The sequence below is a fragment of the Anthonomus grandis genome, chromosome 1 (genome assembly GCF_022605725.1).
Source record: "Anthonomus grandis grandis chromosome 1, icAntGran1.3, whole genome shotgun sequence".
NCBI lineage: Eukaryota > Metazoa > Arthropoda > Insecta > Coleoptera > Curculionidae > Anthonomus > Anthonomus grandis.
Genome location: NC_065546.1, coordinates 6,610,784 through 6,628,404, shown reverse-complemented (window position 1 = coordinate 6,628,404; position 17,621 = coordinate 6,610,784). Strand labels below are relative to the sequence as shown.

Below are 17,621 nucleotides of genomic sequence, written 5' to 3'. Positions count from 1 at the left end.
AAATAATACGGCATAAACCGGGTATTATACAAAAATTGGTATATATTACCATGCTCTTTGAGATTTGCCAGTGGATTTTGCTTAGCCACAGTGATTTGTCTGGTCCTTGATCCTGAAAATGTATTCTGAGGAAAAATCTCTATATTATCATATAAAACAGTCCAGGAGAAAGTTGATTGGAAGAGGGTTTTTATAAGAGATGGCAACACCTTTATATTTAGGAGTATAGGTTCAAATTTTACTTCTTTTTAATAATTTTTCTTTTGTATTATTTTTTTTTTAGTTTAGTTAAATATTTGTAGTAATGCTTAACTTATTTTGAGCTATCGAAGAGTGCGAGCAGTTTAATGCGCAGTATTTAGTAGCGGCTTAAGAGGTGAGAGAGTTGGCTGGGGGCAATAATAAATTAAAGATGATCTACATAAATGTTTGAAATATAAGGAAAAATGTTGATGAACTAAATGTGCTTATTGAATAAATTGAGTCCGAAAATATTAATATATTGGTATTGTAAGACATTTTTCTTTTGGATGAACATGAGGTAAGTCTCTTTGATCTACCTAATTTAAACAAGGTAGATGCTTCCATAACTTGTTGCTATAGTCCTCCTTTATCAAATTTGGAGATAATTTTAAATGAGTTAGAGCAATACTTAAAAAATTGGCGCACCCATAATTTAGATATTTTTATAGGCGATATAAACATAAATCACTTGGATGTTTCTTCTTAAAAAATAAATGAATTTTTAAATTTAATGAACGAGAGTGGTTTTTATTCCAGCTTAAATAAAGCTACCAGTTACTTTAGATTCTTCGAGTTGTATAGGTCATATATTTGTCCGCTACAGTAAACAAATTGTGCCTAAAATCTCTTCTTTTATCTAGTCAAACATAGGGATAGCCTAAAACAGCAACTACTAAAAAATTTTTCAGTGGAAAGGGAGGCGCAGTACTAGAAATATAGAAACATATTACAAAAACTAAATATAATTACTACAAAAATAAAATTAACGTAGCAGACAGGAACTATAAAAAAATATGGGAAGTTATTAATCAATCTATAAACAAAAACAATAATAAACATGAAATAATAATAAAAGACAAAACGGGTGCGATTATAAAAAATAAAGAAAAAACATGTTCACTTTTTAATAACTTTTTTGCAAAAATTGGAGAAATAATGGCTAGCAAAATTACATTCGCGAATGAAGATAACAAAAGTAACTATGCTGTAAACAAATCATTTTTTCTAAAACCAGTCAACGAAAAAGAACTTGTATCACATATAAACTCTTTAAAAACAGACTCTTCTCCGGGTGAAGGCGGTATAAGCGCCAAATTAATAAAATCAACTCATACCTGTATCTTAAAGCCTTTAGTACATGTAATGAATTTAACTTTTAGTGCTTCAAAAATTCCTGTAGAATGGAAAACTGCTCTGGTTATTCCAGTCTTCAAAAGTGGAGAGCCATATCACATGACAAACTATAGACCAATCTCACTTCTAAGTAACTTTTCCAAATTATGGAAAAAATGTGTTAAAGCCCGCCTCGTGGATTCTTTTGAATTACAAAATCTTATTTATAATTATCAACAGTTTGAGTTCAAGCAGGATAAAAACACTGAGGATGCTGTGTTTTGTTGGTATCGGGATATACTATCTAAAAGCAGCAAAATAAAAAATGCATCACAATCTTTAAGGATTTTGCTAAAGCATTCGATACGGTCTCTCACTCCGTGCTATTAAGGAAGCTGGACCGTATTGGGGTGAGAGGTCATGTGTTAGATCTTTTTAAATCATATTTGGAAAATCGTATCCAAAAAGTTCGATGTAGTGATTTATTAAGTAGCGGTCATTAGCACTGGAGTACTTCAAGGGCACAGTTCTGGCAGCAGTTTTATTTTTAGTTTATATTAATGAATTGGGACAATTGCTGAAGAATGATTCGATTATTTGCTTTGCCGATGACACTGCAGTGATATTTACAGACAACAAAATGTTGTTTTGAAAGGTAAACAAGGCCTTAGCGTTTTACAAAAAATAAGTCTAAACGTTGTAAAAACTAAATTTATAGCATTTTCATTAACGGCTGCCGATCAACCCGAACAATCTGATATTAAAATTCATGCTCTTGGGTAGCTTTTGATGGTTATAGTGAAAAGTCAGACTTCCTATCAAATTCTTCAAACAAAGAAAGGTTTATTTCTTGCCTAGCCGAGAAGTCACACATACGAAATCTGATTGTGACAGAGTTGTTGCCTTAACCGCAATAACAGAATGTCAATCGCAAGATGTAGTAGTCTTTGGTAATGATACAGATCTAATTGTAATTTTAATTTCCTTAGCAAATAAGTCTAACCACCAGCTATATGTTTGGGCACCCAGCACGAGTAAATCTTTTGATAAATTTCTAAATATTTTTAAAATTCAAACTTTGCTCTCAGAACAGATCCGTGAAAATCTTTTATTCATTCATGCATTTACAGGATGTGATACTACCTCGTATCCATATAAAATGGGCAAAAAAAGAATATTTGACGTATTAAAAAATAATCCTGAAATGTATGATTTTATCAAAAGTTTTAATGCCCCTTATATGAATAAGGCTGTCCTAAGTGCAGTTGGACAAAAACTTATATTAAATTTTTTTTTCGTCCAAAACTGTAAAAATCTTAATCAGTCAAGACTTCATTGCTATAAACAAATCACCTCTACACAAGGTTTAGGATCTAATTTTGATTTGGCAAATCTTCCTCCCACAGAAGACTCCTGTAAGCAATATGTATTTAGAGTGTATTTACAGTTACAAAGCTGGAGAGGAAACGAGTTGGACCCACTTGAGTGGGGGTGGTTTTCCAATGGCAATGAGCTTTTCCCAGTAACATACACAAAACCCCCGGGGCCTGAACTGAATGGCTACTTTTTTTTGCAAATTCAAAGATCTATGCACAGCAAACTGTATTTGTCCTTCGTATAATCGAAAATGCGGCATTTTATGTAAAAAATGCAATTAAGCTTGTATGAATGCACCCAGAATTGATTTGGATGAAGTGGAAATAGATGATGAAGTTTAAGTAAAATGTAACCAAATAAGTCGTTATAACTTTTAACGATAAATAGTTATATATTATTGTTAGTTGAAAGCTATTAAAAGCTTCGTTTGTAATTTTTTAGCACAAAATATAATGTTCTTTTTACCAATATATAATGTTCCTTATTATTAAGAATAACAATATTTTTTATTTTTATAAAATTTTTTATTTTTATTTTTTTAATGGTCATATTTCTTTTATAAGTTAAAACCAAACTGTTTTTGTTATAAACATATTTTTTTTTTAGTGTATTTGTTACAAAATATTTTGGTACATAAATCAAACAAGAAGTAAAGTTACATCCTGCATAAGTTTTTTTTTTTTTTTTTGGTATTTTGTAGCGCTTTTTAACTCTATCTCCTAAAGTACTTGTCATAAATTTGGCGACTGTTTTAAAATTAAAACAAAAACGCATAAAAGACACATATTTTAACTTTTTTTGGTAAAGAGTACGGTTGGCTAAAAGTTGAAGAAAAGCTTTTCGATTTTTTTATGTCCTTATTTTGGCAGAAATATGACCTGTCAAAGTAGTTTTTATATTTTTGTCTTATTCTCTAGTTAAAAATAAAGATAATGTTTTTTTCTTGACGAAAATCTGGTAATAAATAAGAAAGTTACGATTTTTTTAAGAATAGCACCAGCCGCCATCTTTAATTTAACATGGCGGAAAAAGCAAGCCTCCGAGAAGGTGTAACTTTTTTTTACAAAGTACTCTTGATGAGTACTAGCATCTGTAAGAAATTCAACTTGATTGCAAAAACTTCTCCTATTTTTGCTAATTACCCTGGCGTATTATATATTGATCAACATCTTCGCTGGAATGAGCATACTATCGAAACGGCGAAAAAACTTCAAAAACTATATTAAGAATTTTACCAGCTTCGAAACATTCTAAATGAAAAAACAATAAAAATAGTTTATAATTCAAGTTAAAGTCAAAATATACTTTATTTGCTAAGTTTACAAACTTGTGCTAAAAGCTTCCTAATCCTAGAATTTATAATACTAGTATTTTTGTTTATACAGGATACAGGATAAAAACAGAATACAGAATCGATTTTGATTGTACATAAAAGCATATTTTATATAATCAAAGGAAAAACCAAAAAAGAAGAAAAGAAAAGGCAAGAACCAACATAAAACCAGAATAATAAAAAAAAATCTGATCAACAGCATGATTAAATATGTTACGACTAATAAATATAAGAGAGTTTCTCGTAAATGAGGAGGTGGGGATTGGAAGAGATCAGTTGCCAACTTGACGAGTATTATGACTGGTGCAGGATGGTGGCCTTACGGACTCATGTATGAGTGTTGCAGTTTTCAATATAAAGAGTGAGAAAACTGTTAAAATTCTTTCAGTTACAAAAAGAGGTTTACAAGAGACTCTCAGACCAACACCACACAGGTACCTTAAAGCTTTTTTCTGAATAGTAAAAATTATGTTAAGGAGTCCCTTGGAGCACAAACCCCAAAATGGCAACCCATAACGGATATGAGAGTCTATTAAGGCGAAATAAACGGAACGAGCAAACAACCGCCCCAACTCATGCCTGGCAACCCTGACTGCAAAACAACCAGAAGAAAGTTTAGCAGCGAGGCCCAAAACGTGGTTGTCAAACCTTAAACTCTCATCAATGAAAAGGCCGAGAAATCGACAATAATCCCCACCATGATTGTAGTGGGCTCTGCTAATCAAACGAAAAAAGTGTAATGAACCTCTAAGTGTAATGACTTAAAGCCCAGAACAACAGTCTTATCAACAATGCACCACTCTTTAATTTCGTGAATGTACTCTACTATCAGAGATCTGACTCTTTTGTGATCTTTGTTATGCCACAGAATTGTAGTATCATCGGCAAACTGAACCACTAGTCCATGCAGTGATAGAGAGCTTAAGTCATTAACGTATAATAAAAATAAAATAGGATCTAACACTGACCCTTGAGGTACACCACATTTAAGGTGTGCTATCCCTGATGAAAATCCAGATGCAACCACCCTCTGGGTGCGACCAGACAGGTATGACTTCAACCACCCCAAAGCCACTCCCCTAAATCCGGAAAAATCAAGCTTTGACAGTAGTATTCCATGATCCACACAATCACTTTCAACTTCACACCACTTTCAACTTCCAAAGACTTTAAAATTGAGTGGCTAACGAAATCAAAAGCTTTAGTATAATCCAACAACACCAGAGCAGAAATCTTACCATCATTCCTATCCCGAATTACGTCATCAATAACGTCCGCCCTATAGCCGAAGTACAACTATAATTTGTTCTAAGTCCAGATTGCTTAGGTGGTAAATTATCATTATTATTAAAAAAACTACGAATTTGAGAGTCTAGAATGCGTTCGAGAATTTTTGAAAACGTTGGTAAAATACTGATAGACCTAAATTGACTAAAATCTGTTGGATTATGCACTTTCGGCAATGGCAACACAAAGGCTTCTTTCCAGCATTTGAGAAAGTAGTTTTATTAATACACTCGTTAACAATATGTAAAATAAAGGGTATAATAAAAGGACAGCATAGTTGAATTAATGTAATATTAAGATTATCCACCCCGAATGCTTTAGACTTAATACGTAATATAATTGCAGAAATAGTATTATAATCAGTGGGATGAAAAGAAAACTTGTTTAAGGTTGGTAATGCATTCTGATCATAGAAATTAATTAACTCATCAGAATTATCAATATTTGTCATTCTTGTACTATCTATAAAATATGAATTAAAATTGTTGGTATTTACAAAAGATTTAGGAATTTGCTTCTGCGTTGATGTACAATTCTCATGTCTGTATGATGTACAATTGTACAATTCTCAAATCTATCACTATAAAAAGCCCTTTTTTCCACTCTAATCGCTGTCAGCCACGGAGAATCTTTTTTTTTTCGAACTACTATAGTTTTAATAGGAGCATGCTTGTCGAACAATTTGAGTAAGTTATTGTTAAAAAATAGTATATTGTATATCTAGTAGGAAAAGCTTAACATTCCCGGGCGATCGTAAAAATTGCCAGTTGAGGCGCAAGCCGAGACTGGCAATACGGAGTCCGGGAATGTGGCTTTTCCTACGAGGTCTACATACTATTTTTCCGAAAATCGGGAATCATTAAAATTACGGTAAATTATTACTAATCATGTTAAAAATTTTAAATCAATATTATTATTTTTTCCTTAAATAAAAGAAGCCATGAAACATTGTTTCGTAACTACGGAAACGAAGTACATAATTTGAAATTGTCAAACTTGACGAGTGAAAAGTTTATTTGTGGTGTCTTTTCAAAGTATTGATTTTTTAACGTTTTAAAAAGCCAAAGTAACGTGTAAAATGATGAGTGATGATGACTGTTCCATTTCTGGAACCCCCCCAGAACTCACGGAGGCAGTGAATGCTGCATCATTGGAATTGTTACCAGTAAAATCTAGAAATAAGTATAACTATGCATACAACCGCTTCATGGACTACCGTACGAATAAAAATGTAACTTCTTTCTCGGAAAATGTTGTAATGGCGTACTTCTTGGAGCTTGGTTCCAAGATGAAATCTTCAACTTTATGGGCCAATTATTCAATGCTGCAGGCAACCCTTGCAATTAGACATGATGTGGATATATCTAAATATTCAAAACTTCGGGCATTCCTGAAACGGCAAGCACATGCCTATAAGCCAAAAAAATCCAAGATTTTAACTAAAGAAGAAATAAAGAAATTTATTCAGGAAGCTCCAGATAAGGAATATTTAATGATTAAGGTAACTTACAAAACTTCAAATTATATTTGGATTCTTTACATACTTATTTATTGTTGTAGGTAGCTGTAATATTTGGAATTTCCGGAGCTTGCAGAATGGACGAGCTGGTTAAAATGACTGTACAAGATATACAAGACCTACTATCTAAACTTTTAGTTACCATACCGGATTCAAAAACCAATACATCAAGATCATTTATAGTAAACGAAATGTACTTAAATCTATACCGCAAGTATGTCTCTTTAAGACCAAGAGACATGAATACCACTCGGTTTTTTTTTAAGTACCAAAATGAAAAAGGTTGTAGCAAGTAGTAGGAATTCACCAATTTAGAAACATGCCTAAAATAGTGGCCAGTTATTTGAATTTGCCAAACTCGAAAGAATATACCGGCCACTGTTTTCGTCGGTCTTCTGCCACAATGCTTGTTGATTCTGGTGGAGATATTACTAGTTTAAAGAGACTGGGTGGATGGAAATCAACAAACGTCGCTGAAGGATATATAGAAGAGTCTCTTACTAATAAGGAAGAAGTGGCAAATAAAATTTTCACAGCAGAAAAAAATCAAGAAAGTAAATCTAATATTTCTAATACTGCAGTAACGTCCAATATTAGTTATTGTCATACAAATAAAATTATTAGTTTGGAAAATATTCAACAAAAGAATGCTATTAGTTCCCAAGTTCTTCCAGTTTTCAATACTTGTACTAATTGTCAAATAACAGTAAATATAACAAATTATAAGTAATAATTTTAAAATATAATGTTAACCTTGTTTGTTGTTGTGAAAGTTTTAAAAATAAAATTGTTTAGGAAAAAACCTGTTCGCATTTATGTTCTAAAGTTTACTGTATGGAAATAACATTTCCTTACAGTACAGAAATGAATATTTCCTTACTGTTATTTTCGATTGCCAGGCAACAATCAAGTTGGAGGAAATATTGACTTTTTCTTTCAAATATGTTGTCAAAAATGTTATTATTTCTTATCGATTTTCGGAAAATGTATTTTATCATCTATGGATTCGAATTCATATATTAAATGAATCCATCCACGTTTTAAGGCTGGACACATAAATAGCACACCTTTCATTCTTATTAAATATATCGAGTGTTAATTAGTAAGTATTATTTTAACTTTTAAATTTTTGAATATTGTCAAGAGTAGTTTTGTTTTTAGTGGGTAGAACGAAACATTGTGGACCAGAGAGGAGAGCTCTTATTATAGAAAAGAAAAATCAAGGCTTTTCTATTTCTGCTATAGCAAAAGATTTAAATTGCTCTAGGAAAATGGTTTATAATGCTCTGGCTCTCTATGAGATCACTCAAAGCACAATGAACAAGAAAAGATTAACAAGGCCTCGAAAAACCACGTATAACATGGATAAAATTATTATTAGAATAAGCAAGGGTAATCCATTTTTAAGTTCCGCCCAAATAAAACGTGAAATAGCAGACCAATATGGCGTCAATATTTCTGCAAGAACAATAAGAAGAAGATTATGTGAAAAAGATCTCAAAGGTTGTGTAGCTAGGAAAAAACCACTTGTTTCAAAAAGAAATATTAAAAAAAGATTGGCATTTGCTAAACAACATATAAATAAGGACATTAATTTTTGGAAAACCATATTATGGAGCGATGAAACCAAGATTAATAGATTTGGAAATGATGGAAAATGCTATGTTAGACGTCCTCCCAATCGTGCCTTAAACCCTAGGTACACAATTAAAACTGCTAAGCATGGAGGAGGATCAATTATGATATGGGGAGCAATGTCATGGCATGGTGTTGGACCTATTCATCGTATAGAGGGAATAATGGACCAATACAAGTATAGGGAGATTTTGCAGAATGTTATGGAACCATACATGGAGCATTTTATGCCAATTACATATAAGTTCATGCACGATAATGATCCAAAACATTCTGCAAAATCAATAAAACGATGGTTTACTAAAAATGTGGTAGATGTTTTGGAATGGCCGCCACAAAGCCCAGACCTGAACCCTCTGGAAAATTTGTGGGATCACGTTAAAACGAAAATTAAGGTATTAAATCCCTCAAATCTGGATGAACTATGGCAAAACTTCCAAGAGGCTTGTAACAGTATTCCGGCAAGCGTGTGTGCAAAATTGGTGGAGTCAATACCCAAGCGATTAAGTGAAGTTATAAAAAATAAAGGATACCCAACAAAATATTAAATTGGTTTTGGTGAAAGTAAATATTTTTTAAGTGTGCTATTTAAATGGCCAGCATTTCTTTAGTTTTTTTGTTATGTTTCTTATATATTTAAAATACTCTTTTAATTTTAATTAAATACAACTCTTTGTAGAACATCTAAGCTAAATATATTATAAAAAAATAGAAAATGGTATTTAATATTTTTTATCGCAATTTAGAAAAGTGTGCTATTTATATGACCATAACTGTACATACATGAGGTGAAAAATGCCCTTTTCCTTTGGCAAAATATTTATCACAGCTTTTAGTCAATCTGAAATCATTGTGTTTAAAAAAATCTTCATCTCATAATGATTATTTATCTGAGCTTTTTATTAATTTTAAACGACAATAATCTAAAAACAGTAACATTTTGTTTGCTTGAAATTAAATATACGGGGTGTACTGTACCTTGTCATATTTTAAGTAAAAAAGTTCATATAAACATATGTCCGGTAATGCTTCGTTTTCGAGATACAAGGTGTTAAACTTTTTTTTTTAAATCGATTTTTTATTAATACCTCATAAACGCATTTACCGAATTTGTTGAAATCTTTACATTTTGTTAGTCACTTTATAAGGAACCTTTTGGAATTCTCACATCTGGCCTAGAAATGTCAGGGGCGTGCCCACGGGCTAAGTCGGATGATTTTGTTGTAAGAAAAATATCGTCCGGTACATTTTTTGTAAGTATGATATTTTTTTTAAATAAAGCATCTAAAAATGAAACTTTTTTGCCTCCTAATTTTTTTTCGTATCTTACTTCGTTTAGAAATAAATTTTAAAAACCATATTTTAGCACGTCTCGGGCTTCCATAAAAAAAAAAACCTAAAATGCTTCAAAATTGATTTTATTGGGAATACTACATATTTATGCAGGTATGTATAAAAATTTCTCTGATAAGAACATTCCCATGTTTTACATTAAAATTTACCAGGTACTGGGTACTGTTAGTTGAATGTGTTTTACTGTGCAGATAACTATGAATAACGCCGAATTAGCTCAATTGCATTTCATTTATTGCCTTGCAGATGGAAATGGTGCAGAAGCCCGTCGAATTTATCATGAACGCTTTCCCGATAGACCAATTCCAGCAGAAAGAACTTTCATAAGACTCCATGCCCGTCTGTGTGAGACTGGATCTGTCAATGCTCATGCTGAGCGCGTTGGTAGACCGAGGGTAATAATGACATCACAACTAGAGGAAGCAATTCTGCAAGCAGTGGAAATTTTTACAAAAAATCATCCGACTTAGCCTTATCCACAAAAATGTTTTTTTTTTGTACAATATTTGTTGCACCTCATCGCGCCCTTCTTCCTCTACTTTTCTTTTCATTTCATTGGACTTTAAAAAGATCACAGGTATCAAAGGTACAGAAGAAGTACCCGAATAAGTTATTCATATTTTATCTCAGCAGAGATTTTTAAGGTCAATAAACTATTATATTTTTTACTTCTTTAGGCATTAAAATATTTATCACAGGAATGAGTTTTAGACGTTATTATTGTCTAAAAATCATTAGTCTAATTACCTCATTCTACCATATAAACGAGAAAGATATTAACTTACTTCTTGAGGAGGTATATCATACGTCCGTGTTCGAAGATCAACACGAGCGTAAGCATCAATACATGGCAGGATAAAGAAGATACCTATAAAATTTGGAAAAAATTGTAATTGTTTATATTTTATAATATATGGTAACACTATTATTTATAATATTTAACAATATATTATGAAATTCTTACATATTACAAATAAATTAATTAATATAAAAAGTTCAATTTTATTTGAATGAATATATGTAAATGAAATAAATGGTTTGTTTAATTTTAGTACAAATTATTAATTTTTTACAATTTTAAATAAAATAATTGAAAAAAACACAAAGAATAAAAAAGGCTATTTAACAACAAAAAAATCTTTACAGTTACAAACCATCTAAAACAATAAAATAACTTAGATATATAATATTAAAATACTAATATGATATCATGTCAAATTAGTACTTACCAGGTCCTTTAGCTCCACCAGAAAGTAATCTTCCTAAACGGAAAATAACCGCCCTCTCATATTCCTGAACAACCTGAAACCGTAAATTTATTGATTAATGAAATATTTGTTTACTGCCGTAGATAAAGTACTCATTTTATATACTCGTAAGAATCTTACACCGTCGTTACCTTCAGGGCGGATCTATCTATCATTCATCTCTCCCTAAAGATTAATATTTCGCCAGTAATTGATAAATGTCGGGACCCTTGAGACACTCCAATAAAGGTGGTTTTCTACTCTTGTCAGGGAGATATGACTTAACGTTATACTTATTAAGTTTAAAGACTTTTCCGTGAAACACTCGAAAGCTTTTGACAGATCACAGAATATTGTTGCAAAAGACTTTTGTCCTCGGTGTGGGAAATTTAGTAAATTTCACATCTGCATTTGCATCTGAAGTGATATTTTGATGTTGTCTGTCAAACTTATTTTTGTTTAATAGTTGGGAATTAGTAAAGATAAAGTAATAAAATAAACCTCAATAAGAAATAAACAATAAATTAAATAAACAAGTAAGTCACCCTTTCGTGAAGGGAGAATTCACAACATATGCCAGTAATATAATGATTAATAATTGTTGTTATATTGTATGTATTAAAATATGCACTTCAAAATTTGCTTTTTGTCTAAAATTGAGTATCACAACCTCTATTATTTTTAAATTTTCATTACATATTACTGAGTAATAATAAAAGTACTAAATTATGTAATCAGTTAGTAATCAATAAAAATTACACAATACATATTGACTACCTTCTATTGTATTCTTTTAATGCGTCGAAAGAAGGATAAATGAAAAAGAAAATATGTATTTTTTGTCCAATTCCAAACACAACATATACGGTCTGTTTATATTGAATTAATGGGAGAATAATTGCTATAAATAACTATAAAAAAGCATTTATCATTCCTTTTAGCCTGGCACTACAAAAATAAGATAATATCTTTTTATTAAATGGTGTAAAATCGATGTTATGCTTATATTTTTTTGTCATTTAACTATAAATAACATGGAGTTTTCAATAAACCTTTATTGAGCGCAATTTGCCTGACCATCTGATGTATGGTTATAATACATCCTTAAAAAAATTTTGACATTTTTTTTTTGAACAAAAGATGATGAAAGAAGATGAAAGAAGAAATTAAATTTTAATTAAAAGACATCTGGTTGAACCTTTGTTAATTTGAGGTTGTAGGCTTCAAAAAAAAACAATAAATAATTAAAAGAATAGATTTATCAATTTTTAATGTTAAAAACGACTAGCATCTCAATTTGGGTAAAAAATAATTTTATTCTAAACTGCAAAACTGATTCTAATGTATAAAAAACTGTTAATCCTTTTACCACAGCTACACCCATTGAAAAGGGAAATTTGTTAATTTTAAAACTCATTAACTGTAAATTCTTCGGTCATGGTTTAAATACGAAATATGCAATTCTTATTAATATATTACTATCAATTCTCACTCAGCTGAACATTGTATTTTTATCTATAGTCACAGTTTTTCATCAAAAATGAAAGTTCGGATATATTTTAAATGCTGCTGCAAATAAACGCAACTTTTCTCTTTGAACCATTCTTCACTCTTCAAGAAACAAAGTTTATTTATATAAAAACTTACAAACTGCCACTTCGTTATCATAGCTTAATCAGAAAATGGTAGTTTCTTCATTAGTACAAAAAGACACTGTGAAACTATCCATCCCTACTGAGCTGAATTCTTTGTATACACACACATACACCTCATATAGGCTAATATTTACCAACTTTAGCTAACAAACATTAGAGACAAAACCAACGTTAAGCAGATCGTAATGACAAAATAATGCAAATTCCAGATTTCTTGCATCACATTATATTTAAATACGCCCCTTTTCCTTGTTTCCTTCAAAGTCTTTATGGTAAAGGGCCAATTTGCTTGTTTCCCCCTTTTAACTTAAAACTTCCAGGAAAATATTTAAGCCCGCTCCACTCTTACTCTATAAATTGCTATTATCTATTATACAATTTATTAGAAAATGCTTTTTATTTTATGACCAACTATCCGGAGGGGTTAGGTTAATTTTGTGTTTAATTAAACTCGCTGCCTTTTAAGGTTTACTTATAGTTTTACTAATAAATGAAAGCATGGGAATTCGAGAGAAGTATCGAGGAATTCGTATTTCAGTTGTTAATTAAATTTATTACTGATGCATTCCGCTGTTTAATTAATTATATTAAAAGATAAATGTGGAATGGCATAATGGAAAAGAATTCATTTAAATGATCTCGAATATTAAAATAATTTCGTATATTTATATTTAAGGCATACGCTACTAGTTTAAATATATGTAAATTTTAAACCAAATTTACCGACTAAAAAATAAAATCAAAAATAATTAGTAGGAAGTAAGAACAGTAAAGGCAAAGGATCACTAAGTTTTCTATAGTGTTACGCGAACTGTCATATACAGGATGTTCCTTAACGACTAATATTTAAGGGGGTGTTTCCTGGATCCATTTTAAGAAAAAAAGTTCCTATGAACGTATGTCCTAAACATCTTATGTCTGTCTGTATGTCTAAACTTTTGAGATACAGTGTGTTTAAGTTTAAAAAAAAAACAGTTTTTTAATAATAATTTAAACAATATTGTAGACATTTTTATGAAATTTGGTACATGTTTTTAAGAATCAAGATTTTTTGATGTGCAAAAACAATATTTTCTCTGCCAGTGGCAACCCAATAGGTCTTCTATTGAATATTTTTAGTGAAAAAAATACTACGCCACTGCTTTTTCTTAATATAAAAATTATTTTTAAAATCCTCAATTACTTTTTAGCAAATTTGATCTCCTGGTTTTTTTTCGTCCGACGCATGATTTTCGCTTAAAAAAATAAAAACAATTTTACTTCCCTGAAAATCTGATGCGGTGTGAAAAAGTTTGTTCGTCGATTGCAAGCAAATTAACATATCAGATTTATTACAAGAAGTACGAAAAGTTACAAAATTTAAATAATTTAAGAATACTCGTGTTTTTTAACGCGAGTTAAATTCAGCAATCGACAAACGGTTTTTTAAAAACATAAAACTAGGAGCTTAAAACTAGGTGAACAAAAATATGAACAGCAACGGTATTAGCCGAGGCTTTGACACAATATTAATGTTAACGATATATTACTTGGCTCCAAAATCATATACTTGATGGTGAAATCCTTCCCAACTCATACGTAATGTACCGTTCTGACAGAAGAACTGACCTTGTTGCTGCTTCAAGGGGTGGTGTTCTACTGGGGATTCTGAACCACCTCTCCTCGGAAGCCCTCGACTTCTCTGCGATCAGCCAAGAAATACCGGAAATCTACCTGGTAGGATGTAGAGTCAAATTTAATCATTTCATACTAAATATTTTTGTATTGTACGTTCCTCCTTCCATCGACTCCGTGCAATTAGAACGCTTTCTCGAAGCCTTTTCCATGGTTAATGTAATCTATTCTGACCATATGATTATCCTGGGAGACTTTAATGTCCCCACTTATATTGAACACTCGGTATCTCCCAATAGTAAACGTCAACTTCTAAGTAATTTTTTTAATTTCCTAAACTATAAGCAATTTAATAACGTGGTAAATAACAATCTTCGCTGTTTGGATTTAATCTTTTTAAGCTTTAATATCTTTGTACTTAACAGCGGTGCATCTCTTGTCCCGGAGGATACCTACCATCCTTTTCTGTCATTTGAATTCCATGCAGGCCTTATCTCTCTCAATAACCTACCCCTTAATAAAGCTGAAATAAAGGAATTTAATTTTAGAAAGGCTAACTTTCCGCTTTTGTATCAGCTGCTGCTAGATACTGATTGGTCGCCTGTCATGGTGCAGCAGGACGTCAACTCTACATGTGATGTTTTTTATGATATACTGAACAAAACTTTCGCTAGAGCGGTACCCTTCAAGGTAAAACGTAAAAAACGTTTCCCTCCCTGGTTTTCGGGGGACATAATTCGTAATATATATAAAAAGTAAAGAGCATTTCGTGATTTTAAGATTTTCAAGTCTAATCATCATCTAGAGATATTTACATCTCTGCGCAAGACAATTAAAGTTCTAATTGCACAAGCCTACAAAATGTACATCCATAGTATTGAGAACAAAATAACCTCCGATCCGAGTGAATTTTGGACTTTTATTCGAAGCAAACGTAATCAGTCTCAAATCCCCGGCTTTTCAATGAAGCTTTCTAACCAATCATACAATACGCCTGACAGCATTGTGTGCGCGAGATTTTTCGCTATTTCCAGCGATCATCCTGTCGTCTCTGAACCTCCCTTAACTTGCATAGACGTCGTCGCGCTCGCGGCTACCGACATTATAATGGCGAGCAAGTGTCTGAAAAGCAAAATGACCTCTGGTCCAGATCTAATTCCTGGTTTTTTAGCTAAGGACTGCTCTGTTGCACTTACAGACCCTCTGCTCCACATTTTTAATCTGATCCTTAACACAGGTATTCGTTTTCATTTGCCTTTTCCATCATGGTTTCACAAAATTCCATTCTTCGCCACTGGTCTTCAGGAAATATTTCCTGAGTTTTTTAATACTTGAAACATTTATACCAGGTAACGCAGGTAATCCCCGTTTTATCACAGTTAAAAATCCGATGCGGCGGAAAATTAAACTTGTCCAAGGTCTTTTTTAAGTTTTGAAAAAAATCATTAACCCTAGATTTGGAAAATCCTATTACTCTTGCAATGCTGGTTGCTTCAGGTCTTTAAATGAAGAGGATTTTTTGACGAATTAAAAATGAGCTCACCCAGGCTTTTTCTGCAAGTTTTCGATCTTTATTAAAATGATGACTTATTTGATTGGCTTCAGCAAATTGAAATGCAATCCTTCGAAGAAATGTGGTCGAAAGTCCATAAAACAGTTTTTCCAACAAAATTATGTGTTCACATAATTTCTTTTCCATTTTTTCAATGAATACGGGTTTGAACCTGCCGTGGTTTACAAGTGGAGTGAGCTGTCGACGCTTTAATCGTGATTGTAAGGTGGTTCTCGGAATACTAAAAACCACACTAGCTTTTTTAATTGACGTCTCTTTATTTTGAATCGCTTCTAACGCACCACGAATGGCATCTTCAGAGGATGATCCTTTTTGGGTTTTGCGCACGTATTTACGTGAGTCAGACATGACTCACTTACCCCAATCGTTCTTAAAATATAAAAATTTAAATCTTGAAAAGACAGATAAATGTGGCAACATTCTAAGCATAACGCGGCATTAAGCAAAAATAAGGTTATGGTATGCACTTCGTACAATATTAAGGAAATGCCTTTAAATTGGGGAAAATCCTTATTGATTTCACTTAAAATATTATAAAACAACACGCAAAACTTAATATTTACATTAATTTTAGTAATATTTAGCTAAATGCTTAAGGACACAATACGCGCTAATAGACATGTACACTACACTGATCATTGTCGTGCTATGATGCCGGTTGCTTGACATATTTCTAGAAACGCACTTGCCCCGTATGATTCACTTGCCCCACTCTCCCCTACCAAGTTTTTGATGGTATTTTAGGAAGGTTGTTCAGTAAATCATTTTTCGGATAACCTGCAATCACGTCCTTGTGGTAATCACCAGAAGGTTGTGAAGTATTTTTTGCAGATCACAGTAATGCCCTCGGAACAAAACTATTTCTACCACCAGCATGAAGTATGATCACATATTTTCCTCTTGAGAATGGGGTACAGTTAGGTAATATGTTAATTTTAATTTGAGGCGCGTATTCTTGCCATAGTTTAACAATTCTTTTTAATCCTATGAGACAATCCTATTATCGAGCTTTTTATAGTTAAACACACACGCAATTATAATTCCATGAAATGTTTCTATACATGTATACTTATATTCTGGATACATATTATTAAATTATCCTCACAAAACCCTTAATCTATTCACCGAACATCATCCTGATCAGTAGTAATTAAGTTATTATTTATTTAGTAATCAGTATAATAGTTAAAATGGAAAAAAAGTAGGAAAACAAATACCGAAAACTCGGAAAAGCACAAACAAGAAGAGTGCGACAACCGTTGCCACTGTTTAAAAACTAGGAATAACAGGTAAGCGGTAAACGCCTTGAAGCGACTTGACTTGCGGTAACTTTAATCTCGATGGTGCTTCCAGTCTATTTCAAAATTTACGTAGACCGTTAAATGCGAAAATCTGGTGAATTTCGTGATATTTTCTTACAAGTCGAACTCTCAATCAGTTCTTTAAGACTCCCTAGGGTATATCGAGTTCTCATTTAGCACGTTGATCTGATTGATTTGGCGCTTGAAGATAACATCTTGTATACTACTACACCTTTCATTGTCTTAAAACACTTCAGACCTTAAAATCAATCAGAATATAATAATTTCTATGGTTTCATGTAAGACAAATACCCTATACATCTCCAGACATTTAAACCATGACGCAGTCAAATGTCTTGGACAGATCGCAT

General features: G+C 32.0%; 1 protein-coding gene and 1 long non-coding RNA gene across 9 annotated transcripts in view; one reads left to right on the top strand and one right to left on the bottom strand.

Annotated features, from left to right (window-relative positions):
* Window positions 1-17,621, bottom strand: part of LOC126738992 (band 7 protein AGAP004871) — a 102,630-nt gene that overhangs the window by 12,404 nt on the left and 72,605 nt on the right. For all 8 annotated transcript variants that reach the window (XM_050444753.1, XM_050444912.1, XM_050444552.1 and 5 more), the window contains 2 exons: window positions 11,090-11,162; window positions 10,646-10,728 (listed from right to left, as the gene is read on the bottom strand). In XM_050444753.1, the coding sequence (XP_050300710.1) occupies window positions 10,646-10,728; window positions 11,090-11,162 (156 nt within the window). The remainder of the gene's footprint in view (window positions 1-10,645; window positions 10,729-11,089; window positions 11,163-17,621) is intronic.
* Window positions 6,399-7,473, top strand: LOC126739983 (uncharacterized). Its single transcript, XR_007661764.1, has 2 exons — window positions 6,399-6,854; window positions 6,914-7,473. It is a non-coding gene; the product is annotated as an uncharacterized LOC126739983 (long non-coding RNA).